Below are 19,712 nucleotides of genomic sequence, written 5' to 3'. Positions count from 1 at the left end.
TGGGCAGATGTTTTCAAATGCAAGGAAATGGTCAGTAGAGCTGAGAGTGATCTGTTGAGGGAAAGTGTTGCAATTATAACTACACTGGACTTGAGAGAAATAGTGATGTTCTCAAATGCATCCAAGACATTCCATTGTGGAGTAAAGGTTTTGAACTGGGTCTTTCATATCCGAATGATGGTAAATTTATGCTTCTGTAAAGCAGGGGGAGAAGACAGGGTATAAATATTTTAAATACTTAGGAACCCAATACAAATGCAAGGTGCATCTGTGCAGCATTGTTTAAGAAAGTGCACATGGGCAACATGTCTTTTCTGTCCTAGTCATCACTTCAAGGATGGGGAAGCTGCTATCTACATGTATATAAATTGGCAATAACGCCTGCATGATGCACTTAGGCCTAGGTTTCTACCACAACATGAAATATATGAAGTAGTCCTCTGAATGTATCTGTTCTAAGTACAAAAGCTTCAGTAGATATAAAAGGGTGTACACATGAAAAATAAGATGGCTACATTAATAGGTAAACATTGCACCACACTGATTTTGTCCTTATATTAATGGCACTCCTATGTGACTTGAGCAGAAACATCGGCACTACCACAGTACACCAATAGCTTCCATAACCTCCACTAAGATAACCTACCTAAAAAAACCTATGGAATTTTTGCATTGGAGTCTACTCTTTCATTCCCCTGCCAGCTTGGATGACATTCATATGTACTTATCACTTATGACAAATGAACTCTGCAACAAGCTGTAAAAACTACAGTTCTAGACTGCATAGAGCTAAGTAGGAAATGTGAATTTCTCTATTTTTTTGCTGGCTTATGCCACAAAGAATAGTACAACTATTGTTGCAGCTGCAGATATGCTTTAAAACTAAGTTGATAAACTTTGTTCCATAGAATTCCTTCATCAGGGTAAACATTACTTAGCTGTTATCATTAAGCAAATTGCACTGCAGTTCCAGGCACATTTACTCTGGAGTAAGCTGCACTGAAATCAATGAGATGTATATTCACCAAGTGGTTTTAGGACTGTGCCATAAGGCCACTGCTTTGTAGCAACTTCAATCAACTGGATTCCTTTTAATTAAGGCAACATTCCAAAGGTTTTCTTATTGATCATTATACTTTGTATAAATAGCTCTTATTCTCATGTGACTTCTGTGTGGAGTCAGTGATTAATCTTCAGATGTAAGACAAACAACATATTTCCCCACACTGTAAGTACTTATTCTCTGCATGCATGTGATCAATACTTCTGGGCTAAGAAGCTTCTTCTTCCTTCTTGGAAGAAGATAGGAAATATATTTTAGGGTCTTGCAAATTAATGATATCACACTGTACTTGGCTAGAACTAACTTAGGGTTGATTCAAGAAAATTCAAAGGCGATTGTTAACTGGGTTTATGTAAACTGGGAAGCAGTAAGATGGTTTAAATACAGGAATCCTTAATTTAATAGACTACGGGGGGGAGGGGTGTCAATGCTGAACATGAAGTTAAATGCAGACACCCTCCCCCCATTATTCCATTAAACCCCTTCTTTAGAAAGCAGTTTTGCTGCTGCCACTCTGTACCACTCGTCACTAGGATGTATAGGAATTAGGAATGTTTCCATTCCTAGCCTGCCCTGGTCACAAGAGGAGCATTAGTGCTGATGGAGTAGTCCAAGGTAGGTAGATGTGAGGAGAAGCTTGGGGCAGGATTATCTACTTTTCAGGGCTCCCTTGATGCTGGTACTCTCCCTTCTGCTCAGCAGGGCACTCTACGAAGAGAGTGTTCCTCAGGAAGCAGAACTGGAGCTTTCTATATGGTACTGTCTAACGGACTTCTGCAGCCTTAGGAAAATCTGTAATTTCTCATGTCTTTTGAACTGAGGTCTGTTAAATCAAGGGTTCAGTACAGTAATTTCTGGAGTTCCCACTTAAGGATGGGAAGATGAACATGGGCAAAGTTTCAGCAATACTACTGGCTGTTTGACAAATTCAGAGGGATCACTAATACTTAAAATTCCAAGCATATTAATTTGGAGATTCAGTACATTGTAATCAGTCAAATAATAAGGCTTGAAGCTAAACAGATTGAAAACCATGGTGTAACCAAAGGGGCTGGCTGTCATCCATCACAGTTGCTTGAAGATCCATGAAATGAGGTGGCAGAGTCGAAATGTGATCTACCCATTAAAGAGATTACATGGTATGTGCCTCTCACTTTAAGCCTTGCTTGTCCAAGTATCAAATCTCAGGTTGTGTACATTTCAGTAGATTTGACAGATTTGATGCCCACTTGACTTGTATCTCTGTATAGTAAGCCAAGCATCAATCTTGGCAATCCAATTACTTGTGACCTGTGTTGGTGAGTTTGAATTAAATTTAAGTATGGTAACAACCTGTTAGCCTTCCATTTATAATTTAGAAACACTAACAAGCTTCATGTCAGTTTAAGTGCACACTAAATGCTTCTGTTGATTCCAGTTTGCATTCTGTGCTGACATGTCTTCTTCACCATAGTTCATACAGAAACTATCTGACGGTTTGAAAGACAAAGCTTGAAATTACTCCACTGTGTAGGTAATAAAATCTCCCATCCCATGTCAAGAAAAAAATGCTGACTTCTCCTTTTGACTGACAGCATCAAGCTGATCCACCATTCCTTGTAGCTGTATCACCGGAAACTGTACTTGCTTTTCAAACCATTTGGCTACAGTGAGAAGCTGCATGTCATGGAATGCACGGCCAATAAATTGCAGCCCGATTGGTACACCCTTTTCTGAGAGTGCAGCAGGAACACTTACAGCTGGCAGCCCTGAAAGACAGAACAAACCTTAACTTAGATCATTTGCATCATTTGGAGCAGTGGGGGGACATATGCCTGGTTGTTGTTTGTGGATTATAGTTCTGCTTTTAATACAATTTTACCACACAGGTTTTTAAAAAAATGTCTACCTTGGGTATACAGCATAATATTTGTCTGTGGATAAAAGATTTTTTGACAAACAGGCCACAGTCAGTTAGGATGGGCTTATTATTCTTCCACCTCGATATTGAATATCGGTGCCCCCTGGGGTTGTGTGCCCAGTCTTTTTCTTTACTCCCTATACACATATGATTGTTTCATAACATAATTCAAATATGATTATTAAATTCGCAGATGATATGACAGTGGGACATGACATGACAGCTCATTAGTGGGAACAGTGAGTCTGCCTATAGGGAGGAAGTAAAGGGGCTGTTGTGGTGGTGCAAAGAGAATAATCTTACATTAAACATCAAGAAAACTAAGGAGCTTATAATTTACTTCAGGAAAAAGAAGGAAGTGCATACACTATTGCACAGAAATGGCGAGGATGTAAAGAGGATTGCAAGTTTTAAATTCTTGGGTACTTATATTGCAGAAGATCTTTCGTGGATTGTTAACACCAATATGTTAGTGAAAAAGGCACACAAGCGGTTAAACTTCCTGAGGATGCTTGGGACATTAAACCTGCCACAGCGTTTGCGTGTATCTTATTATCATAGCACTTTGGAAAGTGTTCTGACATACGGCATTCTGGTGTGGTATGGGAGTAGCTCTGCAATGAATGAAAGAGCATTGCAGAGAATTATAAAGATTGCACAGACCATTATTAAGACCCAGCTACCAGTCCTGGATGACATCTTTATATCCCGCTGTTTGCAGAAGTCATAGTATTCTTAAAGATCATTCTCATCCAGCTTATAACTTTTTTGAATTGTTGCCTTTTGGCAAATGATATAGATCTATCGGGACACTTACCACACGATTTATGAATAGTTTTTATACTAGAGCTATAATCATATTGAACAATGAACTTAAAAATCATTAGGAATATGATAACACAGCATCTTCAAATGTTTTACTGGGTTTTATTATCTATTTATTACATCTTGAGTGAAATAGGAGTATTTTATTTCTGAGATACTTATTGAATGTGGGATGGATCTGATTGTGTTATGATTGTTTTGATTGTTGTATAAATGTTTTATGTCCATGTTTTGGAGTGTATTAAAATTTTGTTGTACAATGACAATAAAGTAGTCTACATTCTACATAATTTGTTAGTAACGTGATAAAACCTAAGGCAAAAGTTCTAGATAGTGCTAGCTAGCTAGCCATCCTATCTCTCTTGAGAGAAAGAGATTTGATGTACAGTTGCCCTTTGTCTAAGACAGTGATTTTCAACCATTGTGCCATTAATGAGCCATAGGTGTGCCATGGGATTAGTAGGGCCACAGTATGGCAGATTGGTGTGCCTAACTAAATTGTGTGTGTGGGGGGGGGGGAACTGGTAGTGGGCCTCAGAGGCTCTGAGAGGAATTTTATCAAGGTCCCTAATTTGGGCCTCTTTGGGAGTACAAAGTTTCTTTTGATCCCCTTCCCTTCACTGGATCATAATTTCCACAAATTAAAATATATAAAACTATGTAGGCTTAAACAAAACGTGAATGCTAGTCCTCACCCAATATATGCAAACATTCTGAGAGCAGACAGATTTTTTTTGGCTTCCCTCCTTTGGCTTCTGGACCCCCTTTCTGAACCCATTCCAGGTACGATATACCCCCCCCCCAACATGGCCCTGGTGTGCCTTGACAATTTTAACACCTTGTCAATGTGCTGTGAGATGAAAAAGACTGAGAATGGTTGGTCTAAAACAGAGTTGCCTTGAGTGGATTAAACTATATGCACTTTGCAAACTCACACGCTCACTCAGAGAGAGGGGAAAAAAAAACAGTGAAGGCAATTCCATTTACTAAATACGTGCCTGAAAATGAGCCTGAGATCAGAGAATGAAGCTCCTATTCTCTTGGTCAGTTGGTTTGCACCTGTGTCTTGTAATTTTTAAAGAGATAGTACCTTTTTTCCATGTAAGCGATTTTCAAGGTAATTCTGAATATACACAATTTTAGCTTTACTGGACTCTGGAATGCAACCCTTGTGTAAGACGTGAAGGTTCTGCCTAGTCTCTCCTATCCTGACTGCATTAACTACATTCTGAATCTTGATTTATCCTCAGAGTATACCTGTTTGGCTATCACTATGTTTATCAGGCACTGAAACACATGTACTTGTCAAACCTACCAAATGAGATTGGGTCTAAACTGTGATCAGAGTTCAGATTTTCAAAATCTAAAGGTGAATTCCTATGTTCAATGTACTGTAGCTGATTTTCATCCAAGCATGAAAATGTATATTTCAGTGTAAACATTCATCCTATTTTAAATAGACTGCAGGGAAATTTTTCACCGCTTTGGCAAGCATTTGAGATATACTGTCTTATACTTTGTCACCAACTGTCAATTACAATGCTATTTGCATTAACTATCTGGAGAACACATGTTAAAACAACATTCAGGAAAAATGGATGACTCCCAAGAGGAGCAAAAGACAATTCTTTCCATGGAGTTTCACTACAAGTTACCCAAGATCCATAACACTGTACAGTGAGGGGTAAATGTATCAGTCAGATCCAAGATCCATAACACTATACAGTGAGGGGTAAATGTACCAATCAGACAGTGGATGTTCTAGATTCAATAGATAAAAGTATCTCTAGAACAGTGATTCCCAACCTTTAGGAGATCGAGGACCACGGAGGCAAAAATTGGAATTGTCATGGACCACAAGGCAACCTCCCACCCCATGAACAACAAATACATTTAAATTTGTAATACAGGCAGCCCCCAGTATCCACGGGGGCTCCATTCCTGGAACTCCCACAGTTAACGAAAACCACTGGTATTCAAAACCTGTGGTTCCCCTCCCAAACCCAACTGGAGCTCTATTCAGTCTGGAGGCTCTTCTGAAGTTTGCAGAGACCTTTGCAGGCTTCAGAAGAGCTTCTGTAGGCGAGAGGAGCACAGCGCCTTCACCTATGGAGGCTCCAGGTTGGCCCACACCGTGGGTTCTGGGACCCACAGATGAAGAAATCTGCTGGCACCTAACCCACAGATAGCATGAGCTGCCTGTAATTAGAAAAGATTTATTATTTATAGAGAAGATTTGTGGTTTGCTACTTTTGCTGCCAGTAGTAGCTGCAGGCAGTAAATTCTCCACCCTCTCTGGTGGTCCATGGGGAACTGCTTGCTCAGAGAAGTGATCAAAAGTGATTTTTTTTTCCTGAGACCTCGTGGACAACTTCTCAAGGTCTTGCAGACTGTCCCCGGACCACAGGCTGGGAACCAGTGCTCTAGAATGAATTGGTCTAGATCAGTGTTAGATCAAATCAGGATAAGTGTGTTTTTTAAATGGATCAGAGGCTTTTTTTTGCTGCTTGGAAGGTTACAATGGTGTTGCACAAAAGAGATGGTTGGCTGGAAGTGACCCACCCAAATGGTTACAGGAAAGGAAAACAAAGTGTTGCAATAGCATTACACAGATTCTCTTACCAGCCATGTTAGCAGCCTGAGTGAAAATGTCATCCTGGGTGCTGCGGGTTCGGTTGTCTTCTTTGATGAACTCCACATATGGCACAGCAGGACTCAGAGTAGTTGGGGTGAGCAAAACATCAATACCAGAATTGAAGAGTTTTGCAAAATCAGTGGCAATGAGCCTTCTCACTTTTTGGGCTTTGATGAAATAATTCTCATAGTTCCTAAAGAGAAAAAAATGTTCTGTGAGAGTGAGAAACACTAGATCAGGTCATTCTTCTATTCCTGTAGACAAGCAGGGCTAGGTATTCACTGCAATAAAACATTAATCTTCCTGAATTGATTGTTAAAGTGAGTCAAAGCATTGTAACACTGGCCACAAAGTTTCAACAGAGCTGACAATTCACCTCCGATGCGTCACTCTTAGAGAGCTAATCTGTTTACTAGCAGAGGGGTGGAGACATGGAACATTTACCATCTTTATGGTTTCAGTTATCCAAGGGCAAGCCTTTTCTATAGGTAGTACCATCATCTAAGCCTGCCAATGATAATGAGGATTTAATTATACCACAGATATAAATGCTAGTTGGCAACCTTCAGTCTCGAAAGACTATGGTATCGCGCTCTGAAAGGTGGTTCTGGAACAGCGTCTAGTGTGGCTGAAAAGGCGATTCAGGAGTGACAATCCCTTCCACACTGGGAGCAAGTGCAGTCTGTCCCTGGCCTGTCCCCCTGGCTATGGGCCTTCCTTCTTTGCCTCTTAGCCTCAGACTGTTGGCCAAGTGTCTCTTCAAATCACAGATACAAAATACATGGTAAAACCTAACTGAACATGGGCAGTGCAGTGATGGACTTATGTCAGCATCTAGCTGTGGGTGTCTTGACTGGCTATATACTGCCACTTGTGCTCTGCTTCTGTTACATAAGAACAGCCCCACTGGATCAGGCCATAGGTCCATCTAGTCCAGCTTCCTGAATCTCACAGTGGACCACCAAATGCCCCAGGGAGCACACCAGATAGCACACCCAGGGAGCACATCAGATACGGCAACACACTGTTGCCTTATCCTGTGTCAAACCATTGACCCAGCTAGCTTGGTATCGTCTACCTGAATGGCAGTGGCTTTTCAGGAAGGTTCTCTTCCAGTCCTACCTGCAGAATTGAACCTGCAGAATTGAACTTTCTGAATGCAAAGCATGTACTCTGCCATCGAGCTACAGCCCTCACCCAACCTCTCATCTTCTGGATTAAATGGGCTAGCCTGAAAAGTTATCACCCCTACCTGCCTATCAACAATCATCCAGGACATCTTGCAGATCCTAGCCTTTTGGAAAGTTTTTAAATATGTCTAAAGGTGGGAAAAAACTGTGAAAATAAAATAAATACACCACTTTCTGAACTTCTCATTTTTGTTTAAAAAACAAAACTGCAAAAAAAAATCTGGTTTTTATTTATTACTGAATAGCTGGACTGCATAGGTAATGACTGTGGCTTCATCTGCTGACACTATACCACCTATATCATCTACCCAGCATACTTTAAAAGTGATTATAATTTATACTTACTTGTGTTTATTCAAAATTTAATATTTTTGAACATTATAACACTGCTTTCTGCACTTCTAACCTTTGGAAAACACCAAAATTCATGAAAAAATAAAACTCTTTTCTCCCACTTTCAATTATAGCAACATCCTCTAGGTCAGTGTTTCTCAAACTGTGGGCCATGAGCCAATTTCAGATGGGTCCACATTCATTTCAATATTTTATTTTTAATATATTAGACTTGATGCTACCATGGTATGTGACTGCATCTGGGGAAATGTTACAGACCTGTACTTTTAACAAGCTACTAGGTATATTCTTTTAAAAATGAGAGTAAGTGGGACTTACTCCTGGGTAAGTGGGGGTAGGATTGCAGCCTAGGATTGTTAAAAACTTTCCTGCTTGATGATGTCACTTCCAGTCATTACATCACTTCCAGTGAGTCCTGATATATTATCATTCTAAAAAGTGGGTTCTAGTGCTAAATGTGTGAGAACTGCTGCTTTAGATCAATTATAGCATCATCAAGTAGGTCAAACTATGTGATATTGGTGATCACACAGATCATATCGGGCTTCATTTAGATTTCACTGCCATATCTCATAGGCTAGATCGGGGTGCCCAAACCCTGGCCCAGGGGCCATTTGCGGCCCTTGGGGACTCCCAATCTGGCCCATGGGGAGACCCCAGTCTCAAACGAGCCTCTGGCCCTCCAAAGACTTGCTGGAGCCAGTGCTGCCCGACGCAACTGTTCTCAGCCTGAGGGCGACTGTTCAACCGTTTGTGTGAGCTACGGGACAAGGCTTCCCTCCACTACTTGCTGTTTCATATCTGAAGCAGCAGTGGCAGCGAAGGAAAGGCCTGCCTTGCTTTATGCAAGGCCTTATATAGGCCTTGAGCTATTGCAAGACATTCATTCATTCATATAAGTTCCATCTCTAATATAGTCATTTATGCAAATTTATTCAAATTTGAAATGTAAATTAATACTTTGTTCCTGGCCCCCAACACAGTGTCAGAGAGATGATTGTGGCCCTCCTGCCAAAAAGTTTAGACAGCCCTGGGCTAGATGATGAAACTGCTTAATCTGAAAGGAAGTTTGATTATCTACACCTCAATCCACTTCGCATTTAATCAGAAGTTTCACTGAGTTTCAAGTTAAGTGTGCACAGAGACACAGAGTTATTTAGATTAGTAGCTTGTATGATCCTCTGCATTTGTTTCAGTGTATGTGCAATAGTCACAGAAGTGTTGCAATGTTAAGCTAGAACAGCAACTGATACACACCATCCTAAAGATAACTAACAATGGAAAGGTTGAACAGGGTTTAAATATTTGAGGAAAGAAGTACTTTCCTGTTACAATGCAATTTAGTAATGGCATCAGGCTGCCCCAAAAAGTGGCCTCCCTTTTCTTACAGGCTTCTAAGGGAGGGTTGGAGCAGCCTGACACTCTGATGCAGGCTGCAAGGCAGTGGGGAGAGGGGCTAGTTATGACTGTGACCTTCCACCCCGCATCCAAGCATTCTTTGGGTACCTTGTCTTGAACTGGAATCTATATACTATAAAATGTATAGGCTACCTTTCTACCAAAACATACCCAAGGCCACAATGACAACAAACAATGAATGCGAAATAAGAACAACATCAGAAAAACAAATTCTTTCTTGGCCACTTATTCTGGTCCAAAAGGCCCCTAACCTCACCAGCATTGTAGTGCACTATATGTACCCTGGGTGCATCACTCCCTTCCTTTGAAGATCTCAACCCCAGTATGCATTGGACAAGTCTGTTTTATCATTGCAACAACCATGTGGGCGATGATCAGCCTAGAGCCACTCAGTGAGGTTATGGCCAAGCAGAAATTTGAACCTAGGTCTCACCACTATTAATTTAATCAGAATGGCACAACTAAATGGGGTGATCAGAACTGTGTATGCTTTTTATAAAGCCTGCTTTGCTGTCACCCCATGGCTTTATGAAACATCCAGAACATTTTCTGATCTGGAAAGAAGTACCATTTGCTTGCTTTTCAGGACTTTGGCAGCCCACTGTACAGATTCCTTCCCCCATCCCTGCTCAGCCCCTTTACCTCAACTGGCTAGGGCTCATGTTTTAGGTATAAAACAGCCACTCTCGAGGCAGCACTATTTAATTAAATGACCAGCTGGATCCTTTTCATTTAGCCATTCAGATGGAGCTGCAAAGGGCAACATAGCTGAGGTCTGACCCCAAGTTTGTTAGGCCCAAATGAAACATGACAAGCTGCTGAATCATAACATCTATCAGAAAGACACGTCTTGCTCTTTACATGTCCACACAAACCTACGTACATACTGGAGCTGTTACAAGCAAAAATAAAATAAGCTCCTGGCTGAGAGAGATTCACTTATTAGATTATATAGAATTTTACAAAATAGTGTTTTGCTGTATATTACAGCTGTAGCAGTATCAGCAATAATAATATTGCCTTAACTAGGTGGAAAAATCTGTCCAGCATGAGTAATTTCACCCTTAACTGCACAACAAATAAAACGCTGGCTTTGTATATTTGAGCTTTAAAATGTGCTGAACTTACTGTTTTAGCAAGAAGTAGTTCCCTGACAGAATTCTTCCCCTTACGACATCATTAAAGCCTTCCCGGCGTGTTGCTGCATACAAGGTTTCGGTGGACTGGTCAGCACTGCTGCGATGTCCTAAGATTAAAAGTCATCCGTGATTTGGAGATACAGCTTAAAAACAATTCAAACTTACGTCATGAATAAACAATAGATGTTACTCTCCTGAGTAACTGAAAAGTATATCAGATATTTACATCCTGCTATTGCATACATCTTAAGACCAGGCATCTTATTTAGTCTAAACATTCCATACAGATAATTTAAGGTAGCTATTCAGACTAGGGCTGTGTCAAATGCTCCCCCGAAGCCTTCCAGACACATACCATTGGTTATCTCCAGTAGCAATTGTTTCAGTGTCAGTTTTCTCAGTATTTCTTCCAACTCCTTTTTCCTCAAATTATCACTGGGCCTAACAGGGAACTGTTGATATCACATAACTAAATTTCCAAACAGATTTGGCATTGAGGGCAAATGAGGCCATTTCAGAGGGAGGGCACTGGTGTCTGTATAGCATTAGCCCGCTCTGGGTGGAGGAAATGCAACTGTGTTTGAATACCTCAGAGGCAGGAGAAAACTGTGGCTTCTTTTCCTACCATTGCCTGTCTAACACACAGATAATGCAGATGCCTCCCTGCTTGTGGCTTCATCTCCAGAGCCCTACACCAGCAAGATGAATGAACACTGCACCCTGGTTTGCAGCCACCACCACCGTTGCTAAAGTGGGGACCCTTTCAACAGTTGCTAACACAGATTTGGGGAGGGGCTGTTTTGGATCAGTCCTAATTCAGACAATCTGGTGGTGAATTTACAATGTATTTTAAATACTGGCTACACAAGAATCTGTCTTGCTCCTAGTAAAATAGCACACTGAAGTTGCAACGGATTTTAGCAAGCTTCTAAACTTATCAATTATTTCAAGGATTGGAAACATGATGTATGACTAACACAAGGGGGGGAAAAACCTGTGTATGATGCTGCCAATGAACAGAGGAAGAAGGAAATGCTGTGAAGAGATACGCAAATTTAAAAGAGCATATATCCTTCAAAAACATTTGTAGATTAGATGAAGCAGAATCTAGATAAGGCAAATAAGGATATTTACTTCTTTACATTGTTTATAGCCTGTAGGATGAAATGCTAATTTTCAACTTCCTCGCTGCCTGTGTATACTGCAGCTATATTTTGGGCCCAAACCTGTCCTCTGTTGCCAGAACTAGTGTTGCAGTAGTGGAATGTGCTTTCTGGTCATTGCAAACAGTGATCCGGAAGTGCACATACCTGTGTGCTTCTGGACCACAGCCAGAGACAACCCGGAGGCCCTGCATGATGGCGAGATGAAGACGCCTGCTGATGGAGGCAAGTCAGTGGATTGGGCAGAACACGGAGAGCATAATGGGGTAGAATGGGGGGAGGGCAGCAGGTGTGTTGATGACGGGAGGAGGCATCACCTGACACAGATTACTTGAGCCAGATGCTATCCCCTCCTTTCTCTCCTTGGACTTCCACCAGCTAAAGAGCTGGAACAGGGCCAAGGAAAATCACTGGCGATTGGGAGGCATATGAGAAGGTAGAGGAAAACATTTTCCGTTACACCTCCCAAGCGCCCCTCCTCCCGACTACAGCATACAATACAGCCTGTTTTGGCATGGCTGAATGCTATGGTGGGGGAAACCATAGGACAGAACTGTTATTCTAATATTACTTCATATATTTATTTAATGCATATTGCAATTTTGTTCCATCATGAAAGTCAATGCAGAATACATGGTGTTCCCAGGCGATTTCCCCCATTCAGGCTCTAACTAGACCCAAGCTTGCTTACGTTCAGGAAGGTGACTGTATCATGTACCTTCAAATGACACCCTAAAATGAGGTCTCCAAAGTGCTGGTGCTACCATGGCATATCTATTTAATTCATTTTGGCCCTGTCTTTACTCCCAAAGTGGTCTAGTCTTAACATGAGATTACTTGAGAAATATCTAACCATTAAAAACAAGAGCATACATACACTTATACACAAGGGCTTTGCAGGCACTATGTTACCCTCACGAGATCTGCCAGTGGGATTAGGAAGACTAGTGGGATCATTATGAAAGCACCTGCGAGGAATGCCTACAGCTATAGAGCATGGTATGCAAAAATATGATGCGTACTGGTCTACTCGCACACAGTTTTATATTTTGACACAAATATTTTTAATTAATAATAACCTTATTATTAGGGGCAAGACTTATTGATCTTGGCTCTTTATGTATTTTTCCCCAATATTTATTTATTTTATTTAGTGTACGGCATATAATACATGGACTTATATATCAATAAGACTAGATCAAATGTCAATGTCCAGTTCGTCCAGCCATTCAAGGACAGAGTTGCCTTCATTGAAAAAGTCAGACCATGGGCCAGTATATGCCTTCAGTTTGCAGCCAGACACAATGTGGTATATGGTTTGGTGGGAGAACCCGCAATCACACTGTGGGTAGGTACTAGCCCCCGTTTAAACACTGAGTCCTGACTAACACCATGTAGGGCTTGGATCCTGTTCAAAGTTTTCCAGTGCTGGTGATGTAAGTCGAAACCTGGCACCTTAAGTGTAGGACCGTCTATATAACTACCTGTTTCTGGACGTTTGACTGCCCATTTAGCTTTCCATTGGGCACTGATGTTAAAATTGTTGTGCAGTTGTTGTGCTAGTGCTAGAGAAGGCTTCCTGGATTTAAGCCTACCGATTGATAGATGAGGAAGATCAGCATGTACTAGTAAAAGTGGGTTGTTGGTGATTTTTCTATATTCTTTCACTAAAGCCTCTTATCTCCGTAAGGTTGGTGGTGCTATGTGGCTCAAAACGGGGAGCCAACAGACAGGAGTGGGTCTTACAGATAGCCGCTTACGACCCTCATGGTTTCAATTAATCTGGCATCAATCTTGCTAGTATGACAGCTGTTGAGCCATACTGGAGCACAGTGTTCTGTTGCGGAGTAGATCAATCCTAATGCTGATGTTCTGAGAGTGGCGGCTGAAGCTCCCCATCTTGTTCCTGTTAATTTCTGGAGTATGTTCCTAGTATTGATTTTTGTGGCCGTGTTCTCGAGGTGTGACTTATAAGAGAGAGTCCAGTCCAAAGTCACTCCAAGATATTGTAAGGGAGTAGGTTGGAATCTGGGAGTCAAGGTGTTGAATTACAATATTTCAACTGACTTGGCACTGAAAAAACGCGCACTGGGAAAGAGCAATAACCAAGCAGGAGTTGCTGCCTTGGATCAGAAAGTGCAGAGAAAAGTCCAACAACATTGTGTTCCTGCATCAGCTGACCTCGTGTCATGCTAACAATTGAGCTGAACAATGCATGTATTTTGTGCCACAGAGCACACTCTTCAAAAGGACACAGTTGAAACAACATTTCTCACATAACAAAAACATTCTGAATTACTATTAAAGGAACCTCATCCACCAACAGAACTCACTGACGTCAATGAGAGACTAGCACTAGGAAGGTTTTGGTTGAGACTTAATCTCCCTGTAATTAAAAGGTACACCACATACATTGGTTCAGGATTAAAACTGAGGAGGGCACCAATATCATTTTTCTGCCATTTGTTTCAGATGGTCACTTACATGCTTTGTTTTGCGATTCTCTGAATGATGTTCTTAAGATGCCGATTCTTCTGAGGGAAGGCACTTAAAAATAAAACAACCCCATACTTGGTTTTTGTTCTGAAAGCAGGCTTGTTTACATTACTGATTACTAGAGTTCGGACAATTGCCAGATGTAGACCAGCAGAGCTTCACCAATTTTGTAAGAAATCATTCCTCTTTTTGAATTGCTGGTGGAAGGTTATTCAGGTCTCCAAAAGTTAGTCCCTGGCCACTGTCACAGTTGTTTCCTTTCTTATTACTTTTGGGTGGAGATATTGTTTGCCTGCCATCTTCAGAAAACCATAATTTTCCGTATAATATGCAACTGTATAAACCAATCAACCTTCAACAGTCCTTGGAACAAGAAGAAACCTGCAGTCTGTTTTTCTACCCAACCTCTCCTAGAAGGAGCATGCTAATCGCTCACTCCCACAATCCTTAATCCACCTTTCCTGCTGATAATCCAAAACATCAGGAAACTAAAGATTAGGCTAGGATGCACCAAGGCTAGGATTTGGCTTTGCTGGATCAACTGCTGAAAGCAGGTCTAGGCAGGTACAGTGCAAAGACGGGAACAAAACCAGAGGCTTGTCGAAATAGTTACAGAGTGGTCTATGAGTTCCCAGGTAACAAACAGTAATCTAGATCAAAACTCAGATATACCCAATCTGTCCTAATTAGTAAGGTGTTTATTACGTAGTTATGTAATCGTGCCAAGAAATCAATTTATTTATTTGAAATATGTATATTCTAACTGCTCCCTAAAACAGCTGTTCAAGGCAGCTAACATTTATTAAAAGCATAAAAACAAAATAAATATCACAACCAATAGTGTCAACCCAAATTTAGTAACGGAGACATGTGAGAAAGCAGTGTTATAGGAGAATCTTCGGGCACTACTGGTACACCTGTAAAGAAGGGGTCAACTGCAATTCAGAGAATTTGAACAGCTCACACAAGTTTTACCATTTGATGGAAAGAAGGCTTACCATACTCCAGACCATCGAATCGGGCCATGTTTGATGCCACTTCTGCTGCACAGAGCACATGGTAACAGACTATGGAGTGACAGGTGTGGGGCAGACTCACTTCAATCACCTTGGCGCCAGATATCTCAAAGAGGTTGGCTGCCTTAGACCACACAGATGACGTTTCACTAGACAATTCTGGTGTGTTGTATTCCTTGACGAGGAAAAAAGCAAGGCGATTAAATCTAATGCTCAAACATCTTGACATGCATTTTATAGCCCTCATCCAAGGGTCAAATTAGATATCCATCTGTGTGCTTAAGACATATTAAAAGCAAAAGTGCATCTTTAGGGAAAAAAAGGTGGGGGCTAATCCTGACTGGAACTGTGGCATGTAGAGAAAGCAACGTTAAGTTTCATTTTGCATCAATTCTCTGCCAAAAATCCCTGAAGCAGCTTTCTGCAATACCTGATTGGCAGAGAAAGTGGGGAAATGGCAGGAGTGAAAAGAATTAACCTTGTTAATTTTCTCCCAAGCTGAAAGAGGACTGAAGTACCCAGTGTAATGGCAGGCTGCCAAGAGTGGCCGACAGGTGGGCTGAGGGGCCATCTATTTGCTGCGCCTCCAAGGATGCTGCTCCACACAACCACCAAGTCGCTTCATGGCAAACTCAGTCCTAAAGTAGGAAAGTGCCTTCCTTTCCCTTGCACCCATATAGCTACTATGCACTAACAATTTAGCCATTTTTCTTATTTTATCAGGGCACTGTCCAAAAGAAGGGACTATATGTTTAGTGACTCATACCTTTTAAGGAGCAGTCAGATTGTTACTGTAATTAACACATTTTCTCTTTCTAAAAAAGCATACAAAGTACTTTAATTTATTCCTTTCATTTTATGTTACTTTAGTTTATTCATTCTGGAGAAAGACAAAATGGACAGCCACAGATTTGGGTTCAGTCATTTAGAACGTGATGTCAGTTCCCCACAAAATAAACAAATGTTTAATATTGAAGCTTTTTGGAAAAGCCAATAGCACATCCCCAAAGTGCTACTCTGAATTCTTTTTCCTTGGGGACGCATGAAAACAACATGTAAACAACATGGAAAAGCTGGATCCTAGCTTTGGATTCAACTAGGATTTCTGCATTCTTTTCTCTACTCAGCAACTGCCCTGCTTCACATCAGAAGGAAAATAAGTATTGGAATGTATGCAAAAGAGCTTATGTAATGATTACAATAGTAATTCCAAAAGTTAATGCAATGTCAACATAAAAATTTCACTTAGATTTCAAAATATTTGGCAGACAGACATTGGATCCCTCCTGTTTCTACCATTTTGGGGATGGGTAACAGAAACCCTAAAAGAAGGAAAGTTGTACAAAGCATGCATTTATTCCAACAATGGTGCTGATCTGGCACAAGTGTAAAATTTTACACATTTATTAAACTTGATGCTAAAGAATAAGTTATTCAGGATGTTGAAAGTTTTCTTTCCTCTCTATTGACCTAACTATCTAAAAGTTACCTTTGGTATTCCTATGCAAAGATTCTTGATATCTATCAAACTGGGTAGCCGACATGAATAAAAAGGTTCTTGCACTGTGGTCGAGTCTTTTGGATCATGCCCACCAAGCACACCTGAAATAAGCAAAAAGGTTATGAGTGCCTGGAAAGAAACAGTACCATTGAACTAAGTCAACTGCACAGGGGGACATGAACAATTGTTATACCCAATACAGTGGCTGCATCGTCAACACATCTGGTTAAAATGCCAGGCACATCCATGGAGTTCACGAGTGGAATGAGACCATGACGGGAAACCAGGCCATATGTTGGCTTCAAGCCAACAACTCCACAGCGGGAGGCTGGGTTTCTGGTGGATCCACCTGTGTCAGATCCCAATGCCCTGTGGTTGGAATAAAAACCAGACAAAAAACAATCAAGCTCCATGTCACATCTGCCAATAGAGATGTGTGTTCCCAGTCAATAAGATAGGATTACAGCCTAAGTCTTAAGCCATTTCTGCCCAACCTTGCATATATGCAACAGGGATCAAATGCGTACACCTGGGCAGAAATGGGGTAATGAAGACAATGGGCTTGCTTCTGTAAAATAAGTAACACCATATTCAAACATCTCTATCATCACAGAAACATTCCTGCTTGGTTAAAATCAACTGTTGGTTAATGATAGCAAATATGATATTTAGAAATGCCCACTGTGCCTTTTAGTAAACTACAGCAGGCAACGTATCTCCTACATGCCTCTCTCACGAAATGCATTACTCCATCAAACAACTCCCTGCTTTTCTATGTCCTTTGGTAAGCATTTAACCCTAAATTTCCAACCACTTTGCAATGTAGAGGTGCATTTGCAGTCAAAAACCATATGGAAGTGACTTGGTCTGGGAGCAACTCATAAAACAGTATTTCATGCTACCTGCTCACAAGATGCCACAATGGGAAAGGGCTTCTTGTATCTGTTTACCAAGAACTTGGAAGGAATTCAGCAGGTGCACTTTTTGCATTTGTGTGTTTTTATGGCTGGAGTAGATAAGCCGCCCCCTCTAGTCATGGTAGTTTAAATAGAAGAGTGTTTCAGAGCTGTAGTTGGTGACCTCAGAAAATGTTCTTAAGGCACATGATATGGCCCAACTTTTGAAGGATCTGACGCTAAGCAATGCCTAGATGAGAGCCTACTTGGAAGCCATAAGTCTGGTACACTGAGCAACTCGGGTACAAATATAGCCTAAAATAAACAAGCTCTAGAAAGAATTCTGCCTATACTGCTGTCTACATTCCATTTTCTTTACAGAATACAATTTTATTAGTTTAATAAAAAACTTCTGCCAAGATAAAACTTTAGAATAATACACAATGGACTTGATCTAGCCAAAGTTAAGCATTCTGAAGCCTAATCGCTCTAATGGGAGCATTAAAAGTACTTGCTCAGCTCTCTGTACTGGAAAATTTAGCTTAAGTCGAATCATGCCCAATTTTTATTTTTAAAAAACTGCATTTCTTTACTTTTTTTAAAAAAAGGGATCTTCACCAGCAGTCTAGCTAGGTAATTTAGAATAAACCTGGATCTGAATGAGGATAGTCTGAAAATCCTGCTCTGTCTGAAGTGTTGACTTATGCTGAAACCCAAATAAAGACTGGGATAAAAGGATATTTCATTGTTAGGGTTGAGATGCTGTAAATCTTATGGAATCAAAATTCCTTCTGTTTTATCACTGGCCTGAGCTGCTGGATATCTTGCTAATCCCATAAAACTTCTCAAAGAGAGGAGAATATCTGTAACATCCATCCACTCTGCATTGCCACAATAAATTATTTTCAGATAGCACAAAATGCTCACATGGAGATTATAAAAAATGTTTAAGAAGACACAGTTTGTATCAGCCTCAGACATAAACAAGTCAGAAGGCTTTACTGCATCCTCAATACTTCTTTATCAAGCTCTGTCCCATCTCTCTCCATAGCTCCTAACTATCCAAAATAGAGTGCAACTACTTAATCAGGGTTCACATTGCATCTGGATTCTATTCAATATTGAGAATAATGTTCTTGGGGTCAGGACCCCAAAAGGTCCCAGTGGGGTCGCTAAGCCTCGTGTGGGGTTGAGACAACTTACAGGAATGAAAAAGATGGAAGATTACTAGATTAGACAACCACCTAGAGGCATCAGGAGGTTGGTTAGCATCTGGTGTACCCTTTCAGGTACCAGGAGACTGTGTTCCAGTCCTGTTCAGGTTCTTAGCAATTGTGCTAAAATAGCTTTCACTAGTTCCAGGCGATATGGTAACTTTTTCTGCTCTCTCTAATAAGAATATTTGGTTGCAATGAACAGCGCTGGGAAGGCCTAACAGAAGGGGAGTGGGTGGCGACGGGGGTACGGAAAGGGTGGACAGGGTCCTAGGAGGGAGCAGGTCGAACAGTGGGTTCCTAGTCTCATTATTTTATTTATTTGGTTCATGACATGAAAAAATTGAAGACCACAGACTTAGAATATTGTTGGCACTACACAATAGTTAAAAAGTAATGTTAAGCCGCTTTTAAGTAGAAAGTACTCTGTGAAATCTCTTACGCAAAGCATGTGAAAGATGACACGGCAGCAGCACTGCCTCCAGAGCTACCACCCGTTATCAGCCAGTCATCATCTTCAACCTGAGTGCTGGAATTTTCCGCACACTTTTCTCTGTACTGTCTTGAGTAACTCCAGGGGTTTCTGACTGGTCCAAATGCCCCATCTGTACTTCCAGCACTACAGTGAGAAATGAAGGCAGAGGCTATAATTCAGCTATAGATTTAGAATTCTATTTGTTTCTCTTAAGTACATTGGAAATACCTTACACAAAGCAGAACCACAAAAGGTCAATCTGCTGTCACTCTAGTCTCTGATCTGTTTCAACAAACAAGGAATTCATTTGTAAACATTTTAGTAAGTAAACATTTTTCTATAATTTTTGGAAAGATACCCATGGTCTGAGAACTTCAGTGTTATGACCTCTGATACTTCCCAACTCCAAAGTCACTACATTCCCTA

The 19,712-nt window shown here is 40.9% G+C and overlaps 1 protein-coding gene across 1 annotated transcript in view; it reads right to left on the bottom strand.

Moving 5' to 3' along the window:
* Positions 1-1,071: 1,071 nt before the first annotated feature.
* Positions 1,072-19,712, bottom strand: part of QRSL1 (glutaminyl-tRNA amidotransferase subunit QRSL1) — a 28,228-nt gene continuing 9,587 nt past the window's right edge. Inside the window, exons 5-11 of the mRNA XM_066613088.1 lie at positions 19,254-19,430; positions 16,895-17,070; positions 16,690-16,802; positions 15,183-15,375; positions 10,515-10,632; positions 6,411-6,616; positions 1,072-2,811 (exon numbers count right to left, since the gene is read on the bottom strand). Of these exons, the coding sequence (XP_066469185.1) occupies positions 2,600-2,811; positions 6,411-6,616; positions 10,515-10,632; positions 15,183-15,375; positions 16,690-16,802; positions 16,895-17,070; positions 19,254-19,430 (1,195 nt within the window). The 3' untranslated portion in view covers positions 1,072-2,599. The remainder of the gene's footprint in view (positions 2,812-6,410; positions 6,617-10,514; positions 10,633-15,182; positions 15,376-16,689; positions 16,803-16,894; positions 17,071-19,253; positions 19,431-19,712) is intronic.

The sequence above is a fragment of the Tiliqua scincoides genome, chromosome 1 (assembly GCF_035046505.1).
Source record: "Tiliqua scincoides isolate rTilSci1 chromosome 1, rTilSci1.hap2, whole genome shotgun sequence".
Lineage (NCBI taxonomy): Eukaryota > Metazoa > Chordata > Lepidosauria > Squamata > Scincidae > Tiliqua > Tiliqua scincoides.
The sequence above is the reverse complement of the archived record's forward strand: the minus strand, read 5'-3'. Positions and strand labels throughout refer to the sequence as shown.